Raw genomic sequence first — 21,528 nt, forward strand, 5'->3', positions numbered from 1 at the left:
TTTACTGATCTTTTTCCTGCATCTAATGAAAATTACAGCATGTTGTAAGACTGTAAAATGAATGTTCTTAATTTAAGAAAAACACAAGGGAACATTGTTTGACTTGATAAACAACAACACCAATACAATGGATACAATATTAATTGTTTATTGTAATCTCAATTGCCATAAATTAGAATTTCACTGACATTAATTCATCCAATTTTTATGACATTGCATGCATGTAAAGGTTTTGGTAAACACTTCAGTCGGTTATTATAATCAGTAAATAATGATAAAATGGACATCGGATTGAAATATATATATAATTATAACTTTGACATCTCAAGAGGATGCACACATAGCAGAGTTTATTTCCTGATCTATAAAAAACGGGTATTGTTAATTTTTACCAAACTGATCTTTCTATAGGAATTTTAGTCATTTTACTTTACATCTACATAGAAGATAATGTTTATAAACTCAGCATGTACTTTCATAATAATTTTCACATGTTCTAGGATTAATAAAATTAATTCTAGTAATTATACATATGATACTACTAGTTTGATAAGACACTGTTGTCTGTTTTAGAAGCGAAGCATTTTGTGTACTTTACTGGAGATCAAGGGAGGAGCTATCAAGTAAGTATACCCATTGTAGTAGCATTAAAAAAACCCAAACATTTTTAGCTTCATTGATTTTTAATTGTCTTTATTTTTAAGATAAATTTCCACACATAGGATTCATCGTGACAATTAATTAACAAATGTACGTCAAGAATTGTATCTTACTGAGATAGTGAACATTTATAGCAAAAGCCAAGATAAGTTATTCAACAGTTCATTTTACTTGTACAGTGTATGTAATTATGTAGGTTGATATTACACTGTTTATGTAGGTTGATATTACGCTGTTAGTATGCTGTATGATATTGTTTACAGGAAGAACAGGACCCCTCGTCCAGATCCTCTGTATATTGATCAGGCCAAAGCCGTCCTACTCCAGGTGAACTCCCTGGATCTCTCCCAGCTCTGTAAGAAAAGGTAATCAATCACAACTTTATCCTGTACACATTTTTCATTACATTTTTAAAATTTTACCCAAGCATGTGACAACACACCAAACAATGTAAGAAAAGGATTTTTTCCCCTCTGAAAACTTTCAGTAAAGTAGATGGAAATTAAATTACTGACAATGGCAGGAGTTATTTCTCTTTTCCCTTTGGATACCTTGTCCTGGCAGTTTATTCATTGGTTTTACTGCAAAAACTGTGATGGATTTTAATCATGTGAATTCAGTATAAATAGGCTCACTTCCTTCGTGAGATGAGTGCATCCTCGTAAATTCTCTCAGAAATGTAAATGTACGTTTTATTTTCCCTACAGGGGTCTCTCTCAGAGTGTTAGACTGGTTCCCAGCCTTGAGTCAACACGGCCTAACTCTCAGAGTAATGGAGTATACCCTGTGACCTCTAGTCCCAAATTGGGTAAGGCTTTGAAGTTTATGTCCGCAAGGTTTTGAACATATTGAATGGCAAACAATATCAGCATTTGAATTCTGCAGAAGCCATTTCTTTTTATTGCATGATTAAATCTGTGAGAAATTTTTCCATCAGCAGTGATTTTTTTCTTCAGAATAAAGCATTTTAAGATTACACTTCGGTTTAGCTCAATGAAAAAAATCCCCCAAAACTAGAAATCTTACCATTCAATTTTTTTTTTTGTTTACACAAAACTTTTTGTCATAATCAGTTTTGATCACTTCTGTACAAATATAAATAATAAAATATACCATCTTGAAACACTTTGTACACATTTGATTTTTGTAACAAATTTCTAGATGTGAGTAACTTGCTGAACAAAGGGCGACAACTGCCAGTACTGGGACGTAAGGACTCGGTCAGATCTGATGGATCCATGGAAAGTAACTCTAGTGCTGGAAGTGACAAGGTTAACAGAGTTATCTCTCTTTGCATTAAAATGATATACCTCAAATTACTCATTAAAGTGCTGTAAAATATTTATGTTTAATGGCTTTATCTTTCCATTATGTGCATAAAATTAGTGGAAGTGGATGTTTATGATTTGACTGAGGTTCACAATGCCCCCTCCATGTCTATATACTGCTCCTATTCATATAGTTCATGATTATTTTCAAGTTATAAAAAATTATTTTGCTCTGTTTTGAATTTTTGGTATTCTGTCTTTTCATTATTAATGATAATCTAAGCAACATGTATTTTTGTTGATTTCATTCTGTTGGACAAAAAGTTAGTCATAAGCAATAAATGAATAATAATCACTTCTGTAAAAATGAAAATTAAATCTTTCATTATTTTTTCAGACAAGGAATAAAAAGGGCAGGCTGTTTTCTGATATTGTGCAGGAAGATAAACAAAGAGAAATCAACTTTACTATGGCTGACAAGATCAAGTAAGGCACAAATTCATGGAACAAATTGACAAAGTCCATTAAATATACCTGATGTATAAAAATCAAATATGAGTCAGCTGCTAACAATTTTATTTTTTTGTAGATTGACATCAGGAGCAGATAACTGTCTCCTTCACTTCCTACATTTTGACAAGTATGAGGGAGTGATTATCTACCCTGAGCCTGCGTCTGATAACACAGAAATTATTCAGAACTTCTATCGCTGCTCTTCTCAGATCAAACACATGTTTGACAAGTACAGATACAGAAGGGTAAGCTCTGGCTGTGGACAATATCATTTTTGTATGTATGGAAAAGATTTCTTAAACCAAAGTAAATCTTCTTAAATTTATAGATCTAGCTCATTATCTAACTAATGGTAACCCCTGCTATAATATACTTGTGCTGTTATGCAGTGCTAATACAAATGTGAATAACAGGTCATCAAATTAGGACTCTTTGAATTCTGAACAAACGTAACCCTAACTAAGTACATGTACCTGATATATGAAGTTACTATCAAATTGTTTGTTTGTTTGTTTTTTTACAGAACAATTAACTTTTGAGATATCCTTGTAACAAATGAGGAGAATATATAAAACTCAACCATCCTAGAAATATACATGTATAAAAGCACAATTTTTAACCCAGAAATGTATACATTTTACCCATTTCAGAAGTCAGCCCCTCCACTGATTCCAGAGATGGACACCAAAGTTCCCCATGTGGTGGACACAACATTTAACTTTATGAGGGAGGAGGGTGTGATGTTTACTGTTCCCACCCCTGGGGGACCAGCCAGTTACTGGGTTGTGGGGTAAGGAAAACATTGTAACCCTACTCCCACTCCTGACTTCCTCAATGGTAGAAAAGTTTCCATACCTAGCTTGAAGATTATTTCTACAGGAGAGTTAAACTCATGAAACAGAACTTGCATATATGTTGTCTGTTAAACAAAAACAACAACAACAAAAAAATTCAACTGATTCAGTCAGATACATGTATAAGATCATACACAAGGTCATATTCTTTGTCCAGAAGTATGGCATGAGAGGGACATGGTCATATATGATTTTGGGAAGAAAGGATTTTTTCCATAAATTTTCCTTCTGTTGATTTGCAAAAATAATTCTTTCCGAGTTCAGTGTATTTCATATTTTTATGCAAAATACCTTTCGTCTCAGGAAGATGAATGAAAGATACTTATATTTTTACAGACGTCAAAGATCCAAAGAAGAATTGTATGTTTGCTTCCAAGATGGAGTTCCACAGAATCTTGTAGAGCTGACTTTTAAGACAGGGTTTGGACTCAAATGTTGAGATTTCTCAAACTGCCAGAGGATATTAACTTACAAATGACTCAATGTGTTCATAACTATGACTGGGGATTGGAAGTCGGTTATTTATTGTTGTTTATTGTTAATCACACTGTACTATCTAGTCTGTGCCAGTCAATAGATTCTTTAAAATAAATTTTAATAAAAATTGTACCCAGTTGAACTGTAAACTCAGTAATTGTTATATTTACAAATCTTATTTTAAATTTGTAAAGGTATGGTCAGTGAACTTGTAGCCACTCTTTATTGTGCACATAAATATAAATTTGCAATAAAATGTTATAACAGTTGATCAATTTGATTTAACACTCACCAAGACACGTGTTTTTCCATTGATTTTTAAATAGCTGAAATGTTTGCAATGCATCAGTTTGATATAAAAAATGTGATGTTGAAAAAGTCGATATTTGAAATGCATCAGACTGTTAATATCAGGCTGAGGTAAATGTCAAAGTTTGGGCAAAAATAAAACAGTACATTCCTCTGTTATTGACTTCATGAACTTTAGATAAACTACATATTTTGGTTCAGTTGTGGTGATTTCATTACATTGTCTGAGTAAGTGTTTGAGTGCAGCCGGGAAAATTGACCATTTCCAGATTTTACCGCGATATATCTCAAAAAAGTTCTTGAAATAAAATCTATGTAGTCTCTGCCAACATTTGAAATCACCATGGGTACTAACTGTGCTCCTTTACTACATGACCTGTTTTTGTATTCTTTTGAAGAAAAAAAGTATTCAAAAACTTCTTAATTCTTCAATTTGAATTTTTAAATATTGTTTCCATTTTATCAATTAGTAATATTCATTTTCATACACATGTCAACTTGATATGTCCCAGTGAAATGGAAAGACACCATTAAGTCTGACAAAACTCTTTCATATTTGGATGTTTTTGCCAAGAATGTTAATGGCAAACAATGACTTAAGATTTTTCAGCTTCAACATCCATTGTACGTATATACATATGTGCAATATTCCATTATTACCTGTTAAGGTAGCTATATTTCCCAACTGATTCAATACACAAAAGTATGTTCCGAGTATGAGGCAAGCTACTGAGAAATAAAATGACATGGGCTTTCAACAGCCTCGTTTAATGAAAGGTAGCACCATGCAGATTCTTTAGTCATTAAAATGTCATTGTTCGGAAATACGAGCGTAATATTGGGTCAAAACATTCCATACCATAAGTCAGACTTGTTTTTTTTTAAATAGTTATTCCGTTTACCTAATTGTGTACATAGGGCTCACGGCCATTCTGAACGGTCGACAGGGAATATTTGTTCCTCATTGACCTGATCTCAAATGTTTGTAGGGGTTCTTGTTTCTCAATTGACAATAAGATTTATGAGTTGGATCACTGTTGTAAGCCTATTACAAGCTTCTACTTCTAGGTACATCTTGTAGATCTGTGCTGGATAATGAATTTTTTTTTTAAATGTATCTTGATGAAAGGGAACATGCAAACTCTGTCTCTGAAATACAAAGTGAGTTTATCATCCGTACAGATTGGGAGTATGAGATTATGACGGACAATAAAGAAAAAGGACCTGATGGAGGTTGATGATACACCTATACAATCTACAAAAATAAAAATGTAAGAATTTGCACTTCACAATAAATATTTTCTGGGGAAATAATTTTTTAGGGATGAAAAAGTTCAACTTCTCTAACACACATTTTAGTTTTTTTTAGGTTAAGATTAAGAGGACACAGTACGGTATTATGTTTTATGGAATCTCCTTGAAAACTGGCGTTTTAACATGTTTAAAGTGATAAGGCCTAGTTTTTCTCATCCCTAGTACATTGTCAACTTCACCTTAATAATACAACCAAACCATACTTTAAACATGTTTTATTTGCCATCGAGAACGTAAATTCACCATTCTTTGTTTTTACCATTTCCTTGTATAAGACCAATTCTTACAGAGCGACGCTCCATGATCATATCGTGCAGGGGACAAAAGATTCCACTGACAATTTATGAGGTCAAAAGTCACATCCCCCTAAAAAGGAAGCAGTATCATTCTGTACAGCCTTTCTGTATCCCCTACCATGTACACGTACAAAAGAAATTGAGTTTTTTTGCTGAACAGTCCAGTCTGACCTATAATCATTCCTGTTACTGGATATTGTAACCATTTTCAGAATTGTCTGAGAGAAATGGACTGTGTTTGATTTGTACTATATGTATGTTGTCTATGTATCAAATCCATTCAGTGTGAACCCTTCCTCTTGACTTACACTCTTCACTACACCCTCCAAAGTACTTCATCTTTATTGTTTCAAATCATCTCCATTACCACAAGCATCAGCATCTCACTCTTAGTCCTTTCTTAATAACTGCTGCAACTCCGCTCAGCAAAACCGATTTATAGAATTTTATATCTTGGAGTTGTCTACTTATTTACCGAGGTCAATTGAATTGGACCAAAACTGCATTAGACGCTGCCTTTTAAAAGAAAAATGCATACAGACAGACAGACAGACAGACGATGGATACAGTTCTAAAATAATAGACAGATATTTATAATAATTACATTTTAAATTCTTAGTGTTTTCTTCTCCAAACTGACTCATATATCCTTTTAGATCTAAATGGTTTTTATATCTTAACATGAAGTTTAAGCAGTGAGTCATTTACAAATGTCAGTTGTGACATGGACATACTTCTGAATGCTATTCAATGATTAAAAACTTTATATACAAAATATGTTAAACAGATTTTTAATTTAAAATTTTTGATATTGTCATAACCATGCTGATTGTAAATAAACATAAAAATGAGCTGATGGTCTTTAAGTCTTAGCTAGGGTATTTAATCTAGGTGCAGAAAATGCAAAAGCCGATTACATTTCTGACCCATAAGACTTTGGTGTGTGTGTATAATTTAGTTTTACAAAAGGAATTTTTTAAACCGTCTAACACTTTAATTCTATTTCTTTAGCTGGCCTAATTTGTCCATAAAACATGATATTAAATTTGACTTACCGGACATTACGATATTTACTGAACACTGTCATACAATAACGAACAGTTAGAATCTTTAATTGCAATAGCAATTTATCATTTAAGTTTATAACATAGTCAAAAATGGACAGAAGATTCTTTGTTGGAAGGAACAGAAAGTGTAAATGTGCATAAAACATTGAGGAAAATAGGAGTTCATGGTGAATAATGGCCTTGAAGGATTCTTTCGTGAGAGAGGTTTTGCCTTACCTAATGACGACCTGGTGTTCATTGACAGTTCTAATAAACATTATTCTAGGGATTCTTACTATAAACTTCGTCAATAAAAAATTGTCATTTACTCAAGTTGCAAAAAGTTTCACGATTCAGTTTCTAGTGATTGACATCATTGCTGACGTCATTCTGTTGATTCCCGCGGCTGTTGTGAGTACCACCCTTTCATGGATCATGACTGATATAGGATGTCAGATTTATGGAGTGGTCACTATTTTCGTGTACTTGGTGACCTTTAATATTCTAGCTTTACGGTGTTTTGAGAGAGTTGTTCGAATAAAAAACCAGGAACTCCATGGCAAACTTTTTAGCACCCCCCGCCGTCTTGCGGTCCTTTGTTTATCTGTGTGGTTCGTGGATCTAATGATTTCAGGTATACCACTAACCGGATGGACAACCATTTCCTACGACTATTACCACTCTGGCTGCTTCCCAGTGTTGGAAGATAACCTCTATCACCTCATCATTGTAACCGTACTTGGGATAGGACTTGCTTTGATTTTGTTCATCATTTCCCACATCGTCATATTCAATTCCATAAACTCTCAAACAAATATGTCACGGATTCAACCTGTTACTGTAAACGGACGTAAAGAAAACGAGGAAGGACTGCCCCGAACCTCTTCACAGAACTGGATAAACGAGAGCGAGTCAAGTGATGACGATAAATATGATAATGATGGAAAAGCAAACAGAAGTAGCAAGATGTTTGGAATCAATTCCTTAGCAAGTCACAATAAACAGGAATATAAACATGATCATTTCAATGAAGACAAATCAAATCATAGGCAGTATAGAATAAACGATAAGAACAAATCCGAGATTCGTGAAAAAATGACACGGAAACAAACACTGTTTGCTATGGTGCACTCTGTCTTTACACACTTTGGAGTTTGCTTATTCATGATCATATTCTGGATGCCTTACTTTATTGTTGTGGTTTGCCGAATTGTAGACAAAAGTGTGTTCAGGGGATATTACAGTGTATCTCTTTGTTTCATTCTTTTAACATTTACGGTGAGGCCCCTGGTACATTACGCTAGACTTCGGCGACTCATTAAAAATAGGAAAAGAAATGTTTTGCAATGGCGCCAAGAAATAATACAGGAAAAGAAGAATGTCAAGCACCGAAGGAAACTCAACAGAAAGGAAACATCAGATGGAAGTTTTGTCAGTACTGATGAAAGTTACGACGAAGAAAGTTCAATAGGTTTCAACGATGACGAAAGTCGAAATAATACTAAAGAAAAGCACTCGTGCAGAAAGACAGTGACAAAGCCCAGAAAAACCCAGGTGTTGACAAATACTCTCAACAACCAAACTGAAAACGAAAACCCAAGCCAGGTAAAGAAAGAGAATAGTCATCATAAAAGGAAAAGAAGGAGAAGAAAGAGAAAGAAAGTAAAACAACAAAAACAACTGAAGGGCATACCTGTTCTAAACAAGAGGAACGTTCGAAGTAATTATGATAGCGAATCAGACTATAGCGAATGGTCAGAATATTCTGTGTCTGACGATGACACAAAACCTTACATAGATGATTCCATGTCAATCCATGGCAAAGAAGCGGCCAAGAAAATGACTGACGAAAACCAGAAAGCGAAAGAAGTACTACCTACGAATCAACCATCTAAACAGCTCTTGTCAAACGGGAAGAGAGAGGAGGTGAAACATGATCAAAACTCTCATAAAGAACATCATTCTGAACAAAAACTTAACCAAAGATCGGGTGATGAAAGTCCGACTGATGTAGGAACAAGTGGTGTCCATCTAGTGATGACAAGCTCTACCACGAAGTATATAAAGTCTGACGGTAAGGAAAAATCAAAGGGAAAACACACTGAAGTTGATCATAATAAAAGAAAGGGGAATAGTTTAAATCATGTTGATGATAAATTGAACAATGAGATGCAGAAAAGCAATGAAAAAGGTCATACTGATGGTAGATCTAACCAAAATCCAGTAAATGGGCTGAAGGAAGACGAAAAAGAAACAAACAGGTCAACAAAACAAGATGATCGTGAATCGGTCAACAATTCTACTTTCACCTGGGCGGATAAATCATACGAGGTAAATTCAAAAATAGTAATATCGACTGTACATTATAGAGATTTACCACAGAATCTACCAAGAAGTAAATCATATATGCGAAGACTATCAGAGACAGGTGATACACACATCACGCAGACATTACCTCAACATGAAAGGCGAAAAACTCATGATACCTTAGATACCAAAGAAGTGTATCAGACTATAATAGAAGAAAATCATATAAACACTGAGAAACAAAACTGTTATAATCAGTATGAAGGAAATGGCAATAACAGTCATGAGGAAGACGAAAGAAAGACAGAACAAAAGCACGTCACAATTCTTACAACAGGAACCCAAATTATTAACACAAAATCGAAGACTGCTCCAGAGAGCTTGAGAGAAAATAACCAAGAGTCGGTTATCGAGCCCAAAAATGAAAAACTAATCATAAAAAAGGAATCAAGTAATCCTATAGGAGATATCGATTATAACAGTGAAACAATGCATCAAGCTAAACCCTATGTTCCTAACAGAAATCATAATGGAAAAATAGAAAATCATCAGTCCATTCTTGTTGATGATCCAGAAATACATGGTATGAAAGACAGAGGGAATGCTTTGTCTGTGAATCGTAACTTCAAAGCAAATAACAACTCCATGCTAAAACAACCCGAGAAAACAGGATACTTAAACAACTATTCATCTCTACATGATCACAATGTAGAAAAAGCTATCCCGAATGTTAGTAAAAGAGAAAAATATCACCCGAAAAATACAAATATTAAAAATGACTCTGTGCAACACAGAAATCAAAATGATATCAAAATGATTCATGACGATGATGACACTGCACGGTCAGCTAAACCAAAGGAAGGGAATCATGGAATAATAATTCCAAATTTGACTAATAAAAATTCAACATCTCTTCATAAAACAATGGATAAAGAAAAGACAAGTTTCCTTCGTGAAGAAGTAGGGAATCGGAACAGAGAGGAACCCGGCGGGCAATGTAAAGGACAACAGAATTCAGAACAACATTCAAATGTTAGCAAAAACAAAGCAACTATCTATACTGTGACAAGGAATGGAAAGAGTAATACAACACACAATGACAGCAAAGACATGAAAAAGGCAGAAACAGACACTCAACCCATCGTAAAGGGAATACTTACTGATTTGCCTGAAAAGAATAACACAAAAGATATGACGAACAAATCAGAGAACTACCAGCCTCTCAATATAAATACCAAACCACAATCATTCAATAACAATATCAGTGACAACATTGATCTTAAAACGAAAAATAAACATATCAAACAGCCCAATCAGCAATATATTCCGGATTCAAAATCCTCGAAGAAAAATGTTGATCGAAAACTTACGGACAATGATAATATTGACTTAAGTAACGTCTTCATAAATAGTGATGAATTACCGAGTGAGTATGTACCAGTGAGATCACCGGTTCCTGCTCAGACCCAGTCACAAAAAAGTAGATCAGATGAGAAAAATCCAGACAGAGAAAATCTTAAAACTAAGGCCTCATCCTCGTCTGAGAATAAGCCAGACGAAAATCAAAGGGAAAAAACGGAAACAACAGGAATGCTTAATTTCGTAGCTTCTCTTAAGAATCCACCTAGACAAACTTTCGACATCTACGACGCGGACGAAGCAGCACCCCTCTCATCACGTTCACTGGACTCAAAACCTTCAGATAGTTGGTTCAAAGTGAAAGCCAAGGTCTCCTCGTACGTAGCAATGTCAAAGAAAGATAAATTTTCCACCATTCATGGAGAAGACAATATATATGACCGGTCAGGTGCGCGGGAGGTACCGATATCTCACATAAAAGACGATAAACAATGGAAATCTAAGCTGGCAGACGTACATCTTATGTGAATACTAGTAAATTGATAAAGAATAGAAAAAAAACTTGATTTTCCATAGTGGATGGCAAGGATTTTTAATCTGAATATCCATAAGAATTTTAAAAAGATATGACGGACATTTCAAAATAAACTGTTTTATATGATGCACAAAATATATTCCAGAATTGCTCTTCTCACGCCAAACAAATATCAGCTACTGACTTACTCAAACTATTGGAACAATTTTGCTACAAATTGATTTTTTTGAAAATTTAGCTTTAATTGTCAACATTTGCACGGAAGATTGACATTTGGCATATAAAGATCAAGTCCAAATTTTACATATAATCTAAAATCCTTTAAACCAAGTTCCGAAGTTATACTGTTATCATCATGGATGAATAAAAGTCTTCTGAATTCAGATATTTTTCTTTGTTTGTTGTTTAGTGTCCCTCGATCTCGAGAATTTTTCACTCATATTTTTCACCCACTTGCCGGTGGAGGGCTGTAAATTTACACCTGTACTCGGCACTCAGGGCCGTCGAGCAATGAGGAATCTTTTTCTTGCCAACACCTACTATGACACGGGACGTCGGTTTATTCGGTCGTATCCGAAAGACTTGTCGCCATCTTCCACAGATTTAGAGTTGTAAAAGTGTCCATTGATATTTCAATTGAAAAAACTGTGTTATTCTTGAATTAAAAAAAACAAAAAAAAAAAACATTGAATTAAAAAAAAAACATGATCCTATTTCAGTAGGAAACCAAATCTACAGATTAGTTTATGTCAAAACATTAAAAATGGCCATGGCTTTTTTGAAAACAAAAGGAGAATATAAATTGTGTAGGTTACAGAGGTAAAATTGAAACTCTTTCGAATGAGACCGTATAAACCGAGGTCCCGTGTTGCAGTAGGTGCTGGTACAAAAAAGATCCCTCACTGCTCAATTGATTAAACGTCGTTAATATATCTAAATCTTGAGCTGAAGACCACGACAGGTGTTTTCTTCTTTTCATGTAGAAGTTTTTGAAGGATTATAAACAAGCACCCCCAACAGATAGAGTAAAACTTTGTCGCATCAAATTCGATGGGGTCGAGAATAAACTTCGTAATATTGTGGGATTTGAGATAATGAGCTTAAAATACATACATGTACAGAAAATAATGGTTGGGACTTCACTTTGACTTGTCATATTTGAGATAAGTTCAAGTTGCTGAATACTAGCTCAAATTTCAATTGTGTTGCACAATCATTTTTATTTTTCAGAGAGAATCTTTAATCTATACCTTACCATAAGGATGAAAATGTGTATACATATTAATTTTCAAGTTACTAATGAGGTAAATACCTGCGAAAATAATGCTTCTTGCAGTTACTGTCTCAGTCGGTTACATTTAATCATTTAATGTAAGAGATTTACATTCATATCAAAATTGAAGTGTGTTAGATTTCATTATCGGTTTTAATCCATCGGTAATAGCATTATAAATGTAAAACATGGAATTGGGTCGTTGACACATTTAGGATGATACACCTTTAAGCAACATAAGCGCGACAAAAACCAAGTCTAATATTTTATATAATTGATCATTTATCTATAATTTTGCTCTGCAGCTCCACGTACTTAAATAACTGAAGCCTTATTGTCGATTACCAATGATACTTCTATGTTCGACTTGACAAAAAGAAATCTTGGATAAGAAATGATTTTATCTGTAAAGAATAAGGAACATTTTTGATTTGCAATTAAAACAAAAGATGTAGAATATGTTAAACATACAATGCATTGTACTATTATTGTATAATGCCATCAAAGTATTAAATGATGGATACGTTTTCGTCATTAATTCACGAGTTCGTGAAAATTAAAGTTACACGCAATTCCCAAAAAAGCTCCAACAGAAAAAAAAACGAAATACGAACTTAAAATAGTATAAATTCTAATGTAAAATGTACTTAAAGTGTGATAATATATGTAACATGAGAAAAAGAGATCAAATCGATATTAATTAAGAAGATTATAAAATGACGGAGTGCAGAGATCGCCGATTAAACTTTGTTTGACATGTAACATAATTAGCATTTGGATAAGTTAGAATGATTGGCAAGCAGGAATTATGAAGCACTGGAAATATGAATTCAAGTTATACCAGATTTTTTTTTAATGAAAAAATAATGACATGTACAGTGCCTGATAAAATACTAAAAGGAAAATGTAAAATAACGTGAAAGGAACCTTACAAGAAAGAGACAAAAGTGAAAACGGAGTATAACTGATCGGATCGGAAAGAAAAGATGGCAGACGCTTATTCTTATCTAGTGGCTCTATTTTTAGTAGCAACGATTGCCGTTAATTTCATCATCAATGTTGTTGTACTTGTCATGATGAAAAAGAGAAGACTATACGTCATCGTGGCTAACCGACTTTTTCTTCAGTTTGTCCTGATTGATTTTATAGCCTGTTTTTTCGTGTTCGTCCCAGCGAGTGTGACGGCCATTTTAGAATCTTGGGAGTTCTCTGATGCTGCGTGCCACATCCACGGCGTCATAACAACACTGGTATATCTAGTTATATTTGGCCTCCTGATTGTGAGGTGTGTAGAGAGAATCACAAAGATAAAGAACAGGGAGCTACACAAAGCAGTCTTCTGCTCAAACTGCCGCCTAATGCTTGTGTCTTTGGTTGTTTGGTTAGTAGGAATAATCGTTTCTGTATTGCCACTGTCTGGATGGGTTTCTTTCAAATATGACTACTATCACTCGGGGTGTGTTGTGCAATTAGAAGAAAGTATTCTGTATTTAACCTTAATTTTTCCTCTTGGTGTAGGTCTCACCGGTATATTTGTAGTCATAGCCTTTGTGATAATATCAAAAGCAGACAAAAATATCAATGATAATCAGAAGATCAATGGCGGAGAAGGCTGGTACAAAGGTAATGGAAGTAAACTGGATGCAAATAAAAACCCCAACATGGCCACAGCCAGTGCCAATCTAATAATCTGTACTGTGTCCGTCATTTGTTTCTTTCCATACTTTCTCATTATGTTTATCAGAGGCGCTGGAGGAGATATGTGGAGGGGAGCATACAGTATTTGTCTTATTCCCATAGTTTTAACGTTTGTCTTACGACCTTGGATCTATCTGTTTCGACTAAGAATGGCCATCAAGTCAAAGGAAAAGAACGCAGCTCGAGACCCAAATGCAAAAAATAGAATTTTAGCAGTATCCAGAAGAAATAAAAGAAATCCAGAAAATAAGAATTTGCCTCCTGGTGAACTGGAAAAAGGAAAACATCCTAACGAGCCGGTATATTCTTCTGACGAATGGAGTGAATATGATGATACTCAGAAAAAGAAGAAACCATGGTTTCTCCCGAAAAAATCTAAAAAGTATGACGAAAAACTCTCCAAAGACCCTCCCCCATACGAGTCTGATCCTGAGATGATGGCTCATCCTAAACCATCTCCATTGCGTCCAATTAGAAATAAGGACAAGGGTGTATTTAAGAAACCAAATCATCAACACACCAAAGATAGTGAAGTTGATGAAGATGACATGTCTGAATTTTATTTAGATAGCAATTCATCTGGAGCAGATAAAAAACCTAAAAATCGTTCAAACTTAAGAAAGAACAAAATCAAAAGTCCTAAAACAACGAAAAGTAAGACAGTGGATCCAAGAAGATCTAAAAAGAAAAGAGACGCCAATGAAACAGCAGATGATAGTCAATATAGCAGTGAACCCGAAAATGAAATAAATAAAAATGACCCCGAGTCCATGCTCTCACCTCGTATGATTCAGATTAAAGAAATTCCAAAACACAAGAAAAGAAGACCGAAAAAGAAATCTGGCACTAGGACTGAAGAAGAAAGTGTCAGTAGCGAATATTCTGAGGACGGAGGAGATCCTAAAAGAAAATCAAAACGCCGCAGAAAAAAGCGGAATAACCGACCAGGGGAGGATGAAGACAACAGCGATTCTTATGAGTCTGAAAATAGTCCAAATAAGCAGAAGAAGACAAAACCTATTATTATTTATCACAATTTAGAACCCAAAGAAGGTGAAAAATCACAGTCGGAAGAAAAACTTCGTAAACAAAACAAATTTCAACCTTTGATTCGAGTGAAATTAAATGATCCTAAGAATGATACGGACAACATTGATATTAAAGCACGGAAAAAGAGAAAGAAATCCTCGAAATACAATGATTCTAATGATAGTGACGAATCTGAGTACGAAAGTGAGTATGAAACTGGTGATGAATTAGATGCAAATGGCCAACGACGAAAAAAGAAATATAGAAAACGTAGAAATCGCCATCTGTCAACAGAAACGGAGTACTCCGATGAGGACGATTATAACAAAAGACGACGGCGAAAGAAAGATGAGAATGATTCCAATGATGACCCTACAAGACCTCGAAAACACAGAAAGCGCCGAAGGAAACGGGGTAGATCAGACAACACCGATGACAGCTATTCGACGGAAGAGGGGGAAGAAAGCACAAACAAAAACAAGAAATCAAAGATACCTAAAACAAAGTGGTCACAGAAGGAAGGAAATGCTCCAATGGTAACTTCTAATAATCAAACAAGAAGTATGCCCAATGACAAGGATTTAAAAGAGGGTAATAGAAATAGAGTTCAGTACATAGATCCACCAAATGAGATCGATCATGGCATTGACAAGAACACTATGGAAGAAATGCTTAGAAATAACATGGATTCTCACATAACATACGTAGTGCATAACAATCATTACTATCTAGATCCAACTCGTGTGGCGGATTCAAATCAGCCGATGCAAAATCAAAATTCACAGAATGGAAAAGAACTTGAAAAGGTCTCTGATAAACTTGGACCAGGAGACCCAATGGAACCATATAAAAAGAGACGCCTTATTCCAAATGATTCAAACAGGTCAGACAAGGACGATTCTATAAAACACGAGGATCCCTCAGAGGTCCTTGGACCGGGCGATCCCTTAATTCCTTATGAAGCAGATGACAGGAAAAATGATGGTTCTTTTCCCGATGATAAAATGGCAAAAAATAAAACAACAAACACAAACCCAGAAAAAAGTAAACCCACACAGTCATCAAGTGGAGACAACCCAAACAGGCAGGAAAATCTACCCAATAATGCTAGCATGTCACATGTTCACCCTACCGAGAAATCCATGAACGGGAATCAAAGATCATTTGAAATGCCAAATTCTTCAGAAAATCACCAGAACGAAAACAATTCACCAGATCTGGTAAATATTCTCGGTCCAGGAGATCCCATCATTTTACGGTATTATGATGAGGACGATGATGATGATTCAGAAGATGATGGCACGATTAGAAAAGTCAGAAACAAAAGAAAGCCAAGCAAGTACTTTCCAAATTATAATTCGAACTCAAATCAGATTCCCAATTCCGGAAATATGGAAGAAGCTAGACAAGGTCAAATTCCACGGAATTATAAAGGTGATCCAAATGAATTGTTGAAAAACAGAATTTATCCCTATCCTTCAAACATGCCAGAAAACACAGCAACGATGAACAACGGCTCTCATCCGAATTCTTTATATCCGAAATATAATGGGGAGGACGGTCCAAATTTTAATCCGCACAATAGTAATTTCGAGGGATATGATCCAAACGGTGTGAATAATGGTGGATTTCCTCCGCACTTACCTTATGCACAGTACAAAGATGCACTCCAAAATCCTTCTTTAAGCAAAACTGAACCAACTTCCACGGAAATTCCAAGTCAATTTGATCCATATATGATGAATAAAGATGAAAAACGTCATAATTATCCCAATTCAGCGCAAGGTAGTCAATATCCAAACCCTTATAATCCTTATAACCCCAACGTGTCCAATCCAGGCAACGATAGTTACAATAACCCCCCAGTGTACTATAATCCAATACCAATCAACAGCAAAACTGGACAACCTTCCGGAAATCAGAAGGGATATTTACAAAATTCGCCAAATTCCTACGACAATTCAGGAAATCCGTTAAATCCACAAGATTTACCGAAAAATGATTATGCTCCGAACGCTAGGAGAATTAATCCAACCAATAGAAATAACCCAACTGAGACTAGTGGACTTAATCATGTACCTATACAGCGCAGCAATCTTCCTCGACATAACAAACATGATCCATTTTTTGATAATCAACCAATCCTACAGTTTGATCCCAATAAAGTGAACACGACAGAATATGAACAAATGAATCCAGGGTCTCAAAATTCATTACCATTTAAGCATATTAAACCTCAAAATGACAGTGACAATCAACGTGGAAATCCGTCCGTCTCTAAACACGACAAAAAGAGTGCACCTCAGAGCAATCCAAATGACAACACTCACGAAACTAACAAACCTGACGAGAATAGAGGGCGAAAACAACCTTCAATTCCCAGGAGTAATTTGTATTCAATGAACAAACCTAACCAATTTCCATCAAATGAAAATCCCTACTTTTCCAATGCTCCCGATTATTCTACAAGAAATCCAGAGACTGTGTCGGGTCCTAATTTTGTTCTGAATCCCGATGAACTTGGTAAAAACTTAAATGAGTATCCAAATGTCGGTCCCTACTCCTATATAAATCCTAATGAGAGTCTTCCTCCTGGAAACAGTGCCATGAATAATAGAAACCCTAATGAGTCAAATTTGGCTCCAAATCCAAACTCTGTTTTGCCAAACAACTATCAGGATTACCCACAAATAAAAACTGAAGAAAGGAGTGACTGGGATACCCCATTGCCTGTAGGACAGTCTGTTCAAAACCCAGATGGCACAATAGGCCCACCTAAAAGCTACAGTTCAAGTCGACGACCTCCTAAAGGACGTGCAGTAAAACTCAACAAGCAACCACAAAATCAATACAACTCAATACCCGAGGAGCAGAATAATCCTGCAAAAGAAAATCTTCAGAGTATTTCAAACCCAAACGCTTATAACCCGAGAATTTACCAGCCACATTCAAATCAAGGCCCACAACCAGGACCACATGGTTACCAAAATTCCAATGGAGGAAATATAAATGGATATATACCTGTTTTGAACGCTGGACCAAATGACCCCACTAGCGGATTTGACCCCTATAATGACGAAAGACCAAGGAATCCTTATGACAATCAACCTTCTACAGTAAATCAAGATAAAAATCCCAATAATCCTGTACCATCTCAAGGTTATCCTGCCGTACCAAGGTACAAAATTGCACCGAATGATACTGCACCAAATAAAGGAAAGCTAAATAGTATTTCAAATCCAGAAAGGTATGGTCCAGGAAATGGTCCATATAATCCTCCCGGAACGTATCCCAACTATGAACCTACTAATTCAGGTCAAGGAGGACCACAAAGTACTTTCCCGAACACTGGTAGACAGGATTACCCTCAAACTGGAGTAAATCCAGGTGCATATCCAAATAATGGTACGCATAATTACCCTCACAATAACCCACAAAATGGATCCGCAAATCCAAACGGAAATTACCCAGGCAATGGCATAAGTAGTAATCCAGGTAACCAATCAAATATTATGCCTCCTGGAACACATCCAAATACTGGGAATCCGAATAATTCACATCCTTATGACCCTTCAAAAAATATAGGATCACAACACTCGAACAATCCAAACCAAATAAATTTGGGTCAACCAAGTAATACAACTGGGAATGGTTTGAAGAATGGAAATCCAAATAATCCTGTAAATTCTAGCGGACAAAATTTGAACCCCGATGACAAACGTCCTGGCCTTCAACAATCAAACAAACCAATGAAAAGAGTGACATTTGAACCAAATAAAGAGACAACAACAAACAACGACAAAGAAAAGAACGGAGCAGAACCAACTCCCGGGAAGGTTCTTTGGGGTAGGGCAGCTAGGAAAATCGGCGTGTACTATCACTTAACTCGCCTTGACAAATGGGATATGGTGCATGGCCACGACAATAAGTATGATAAACGCGGGAAGGCGCCAAAAGTGGACAGCAGTGGGTGGAAAAAGAAAGGGAAGGACATTGATTTGATCTGATTTAATAAGAAGCAGGGGCAGTGATTTGATTTGGGTCAATGACTTTATGGAAATCAATGAATGTTCATATCTTTATAAACACAATTAGTGGCAATACGATGTAGAATTGATGGGGAGACCGGACTGGAAAGTCAATATCTGTTTGGAAACAGGTATCTTTTGTTTTGATAGTCGTATGTAGAATCCTGTATACCTGTTCGATAATGGGGATGATTCAGGAAAAAATACTGAGTTGGAACCAAATGACACGGTTTTTTTAAAAAAAGTATTTAAAATAAATTAGCAGAACATTTACAGATCCGAAAAACACTGAACATTTTAACATCAGTAAATCATGTAACAAGATCATTGATCTGAACTGAAATCATCTCAGAGAACGGAGAAGAGAGAACGTTTGTTATATAAATATAGATACAATGTACAAGGAAACAGTTTAAGATCTCTGTTGTCATGTTAACGTGTTCATCATATTTTTATTTTTTTTGCTATTTTCATTGTTATTGTTAAATAAACTCACTTGACATTTTTACTTCTATGTAGTCAATCAATTAAACCAATGCATATATTTAAGTAGCAGAAGAATTCCTAAATATTGTTATAGTTAAAGCAAACGTAGTCAATTTTGTCATTCTATACAAGAATAAATTGAAAGTTACTTAAGTTATCTGCATATATTTACATCTACTGAATATTAACTCCTTTATTTCTTATGAAAACTACGGTCATTTATGAATAATTGAACGCCACCAAGCAAACCACCTATATAGATTTCTTGAACAATGGCTCTTCCATCAATGAGAAATACAATGACGTACAATGAGATCAATAATACAATACTTAACATACTTAATCCTAATTTATATGATTATCTATACAGATATAAATAAACATAAAATACCTTTGTTTTTAGTACGGGAATTAACATTACAGCTATTACAGAAAAAAATACACTGTTTTGCAACAGTTGCAACATGAATTCCCATATAAACAATCAGAGAAAACGTATTTTTAAATATCATGAATAGGAGCTGTTTACGGTTTATAAACATATAACATTGATGAACTTCATGGAGCTTGTTAAATATCTAAATGTAAGAAGTACTTCCAGCATACAGTTAAGTTTGAGAATTGCATAATTTGAGAATTATGACAGTCTATGCTTTTAATTTACCTTGGCAAATAATGGAATATTTAAAATGTAATTTCTGTTGTTAAGTATGTTCAATTAGATAAATATTACTTATCAGTTACCTTAATTACAAATAAGATACAAAATTTTATTTTAAAGTTTCCTGTCAGTAAATGTGTGAAATTTAAAATGCACAAAATTTTTTTTGTCAATACGGGCAGAAATGAAGTAAAAGAATAAAATACAAAAAGCATTGATTAATACTTCAAGTTCACTATTTAGCAATTATTTATATTGTATAGGATTTCATAAGAATGAATAAAAAGTAATGTTTTCTACTTGTAATAGAAATGAGAGGCTTTTTACCAGAGCAAAATACATTATCGGTAAAACAAAGCATTGTAGAGCATGCTAAAAGTTTTTTTTTTTAAACAATGGATATTGCAGTATGTGCAAACAACATACATGTAAATCCTTTTTGACACATCGGCATATATTGTTTACTTAGTTAAAATATTATGAGTTTTGTTCATTTGGTTGGGCAACAGATATGAATTTTTAATTGACACGGATAAAAGCCTACTTTTTATGACTTAGTCTATATTGCTGTAGAGAGTAATAACATTTAAGAGAATTTCAACTGTTACAAAACTGTAATGATAAATGTAATTGAATTGGTCATCGGTGTGTGTTTTCTGGACTATGTTGACACAGGTATGTACGCATGGATAACTGTAAAATACTGACGATGATTATATAAATCATTAAATGCACAGATAAATTTATTTCTTCAATTTTTCTAAAAATTAATTTTTATGAGTAATTTAGATCATAATTATGTTAATATAAACAACCTGTTGTTCTGTTTTTGTGTAAAATAAACTAAATAATGCCTTTGATGGTCTATTAATTCCAAAGTCATCTAGAATCTGTTTTTTTTTTATAAAGATGTACTGAGCAAATCGTTGTATTGACTAAAACAATATGTATCATATTATCTCTAAAATGATTTGAATTTGATTTTAATTAACGGATCATTTTTACATTTAATTCAATCAATGGTTAAACTTTCTCAAATTCAAATCAAATATGTTGGTACCCAAAGTAAAGTCTTGTACCGAGAAATATACCTGTGAAATATGAAAGCCCTAGCAGCAATCATTGAAAAGATATGGAAATGGTTAAAGTTTTTCAAAAGTAAGTCAAAATCAAGGTCAAGGTCAAAATTAATAGTGCACAAGGAAAGGGCTTCTCACAAGAAATACACATGTGAAATATGAAAGCCCTAACACCGACCGTTTCAAAGATATGACAAACGTTAATTTTTTTTTTTCAAAAGTAGGTCAAAGGGTCAAAGTTGTTCGTATCCTAAGTAAGGTCTTGTCACAAGGATTGCATATGTGAAGTTTGAAAGCCCTAGAACCAACTGTTCAAAAGAAATGGAAAAGGTTAAA

The 21,528-nt window shown here is 34.6% G+C and overlaps 2 protein-coding genes across 2 annotated transcripts in view; both read left to right on the forward strand.

Moving 5' to 3' along the window:
- The window catches only part of LOC133174361 (protein inturned-like), a 17,026-nt gene extending 12,898 nt beyond the window's left edge, over positions 1–4,128 (forward strand). Inside the window, exons 11-18 of the mRNA XM_061309476.1 lie at positions 574–623; positions 924–1,025; positions 1,368–1,468; positions 1,822–1,931; positions 2,326–2,414; positions 2,518–2,686; positions 3,092–3,231; positions 3,632–4,128. Of these exons, the coding sequence (XP_061165460.1) occupies positions 574–623; positions 924–1,025; positions 1,368–1,468; positions 1,822–1,931; positions 2,326–2,414; positions 2,518–2,686; positions 3,092–3,231; positions 3,632–3,734 (864 nt within the window). The 3' untranslated portion in view covers positions 3,735–4,128. The remainder of the gene's footprint in view (positions 1–573; positions 624–923; positions 1,026–1,367; positions 1,469–1,821; positions 1,932–2,325; positions 2,415–2,517; positions 2,687–3,091; positions 3,232–3,631) is intronic.
- A 9,069-nt stretch (positions 4,129–13,197) lies between these two features.
- LOC133174102 (uncharacterized protein DDB_G0283357-like) lies at positions 13,198–18,945 on the forward strand. The gene has a single exon (XM_061309141.1). It carries the CDS (start codon positions 13,198–13,200, stop codon positions 18,943–18,945), a length of 5,748 nt encoding a protein of 1,915 aa, XP_061165125.1.
- Positions 18,946–21,528: the final 2,583 nt, after the last annotated feature.

The sequence above is a fragment of the Saccostrea echinata genome, unplaced genomic scaffold, assembly GCF_033153115.1.
Source record: "Saccostrea echinata isolate AGI-Se365-2 ecotype Australia unplaced genomic scaffold, CSIRO_AGI_Sech_v1 ptg000057l, whole genome shotgun sequence".
NCBI classification, from domain to species: domain Eukaryota; kingdom Metazoa; phylum Mollusca; class Bivalvia; order Ostreida; family Ostreidae; genus Saccostrea; species Saccostrea echinata.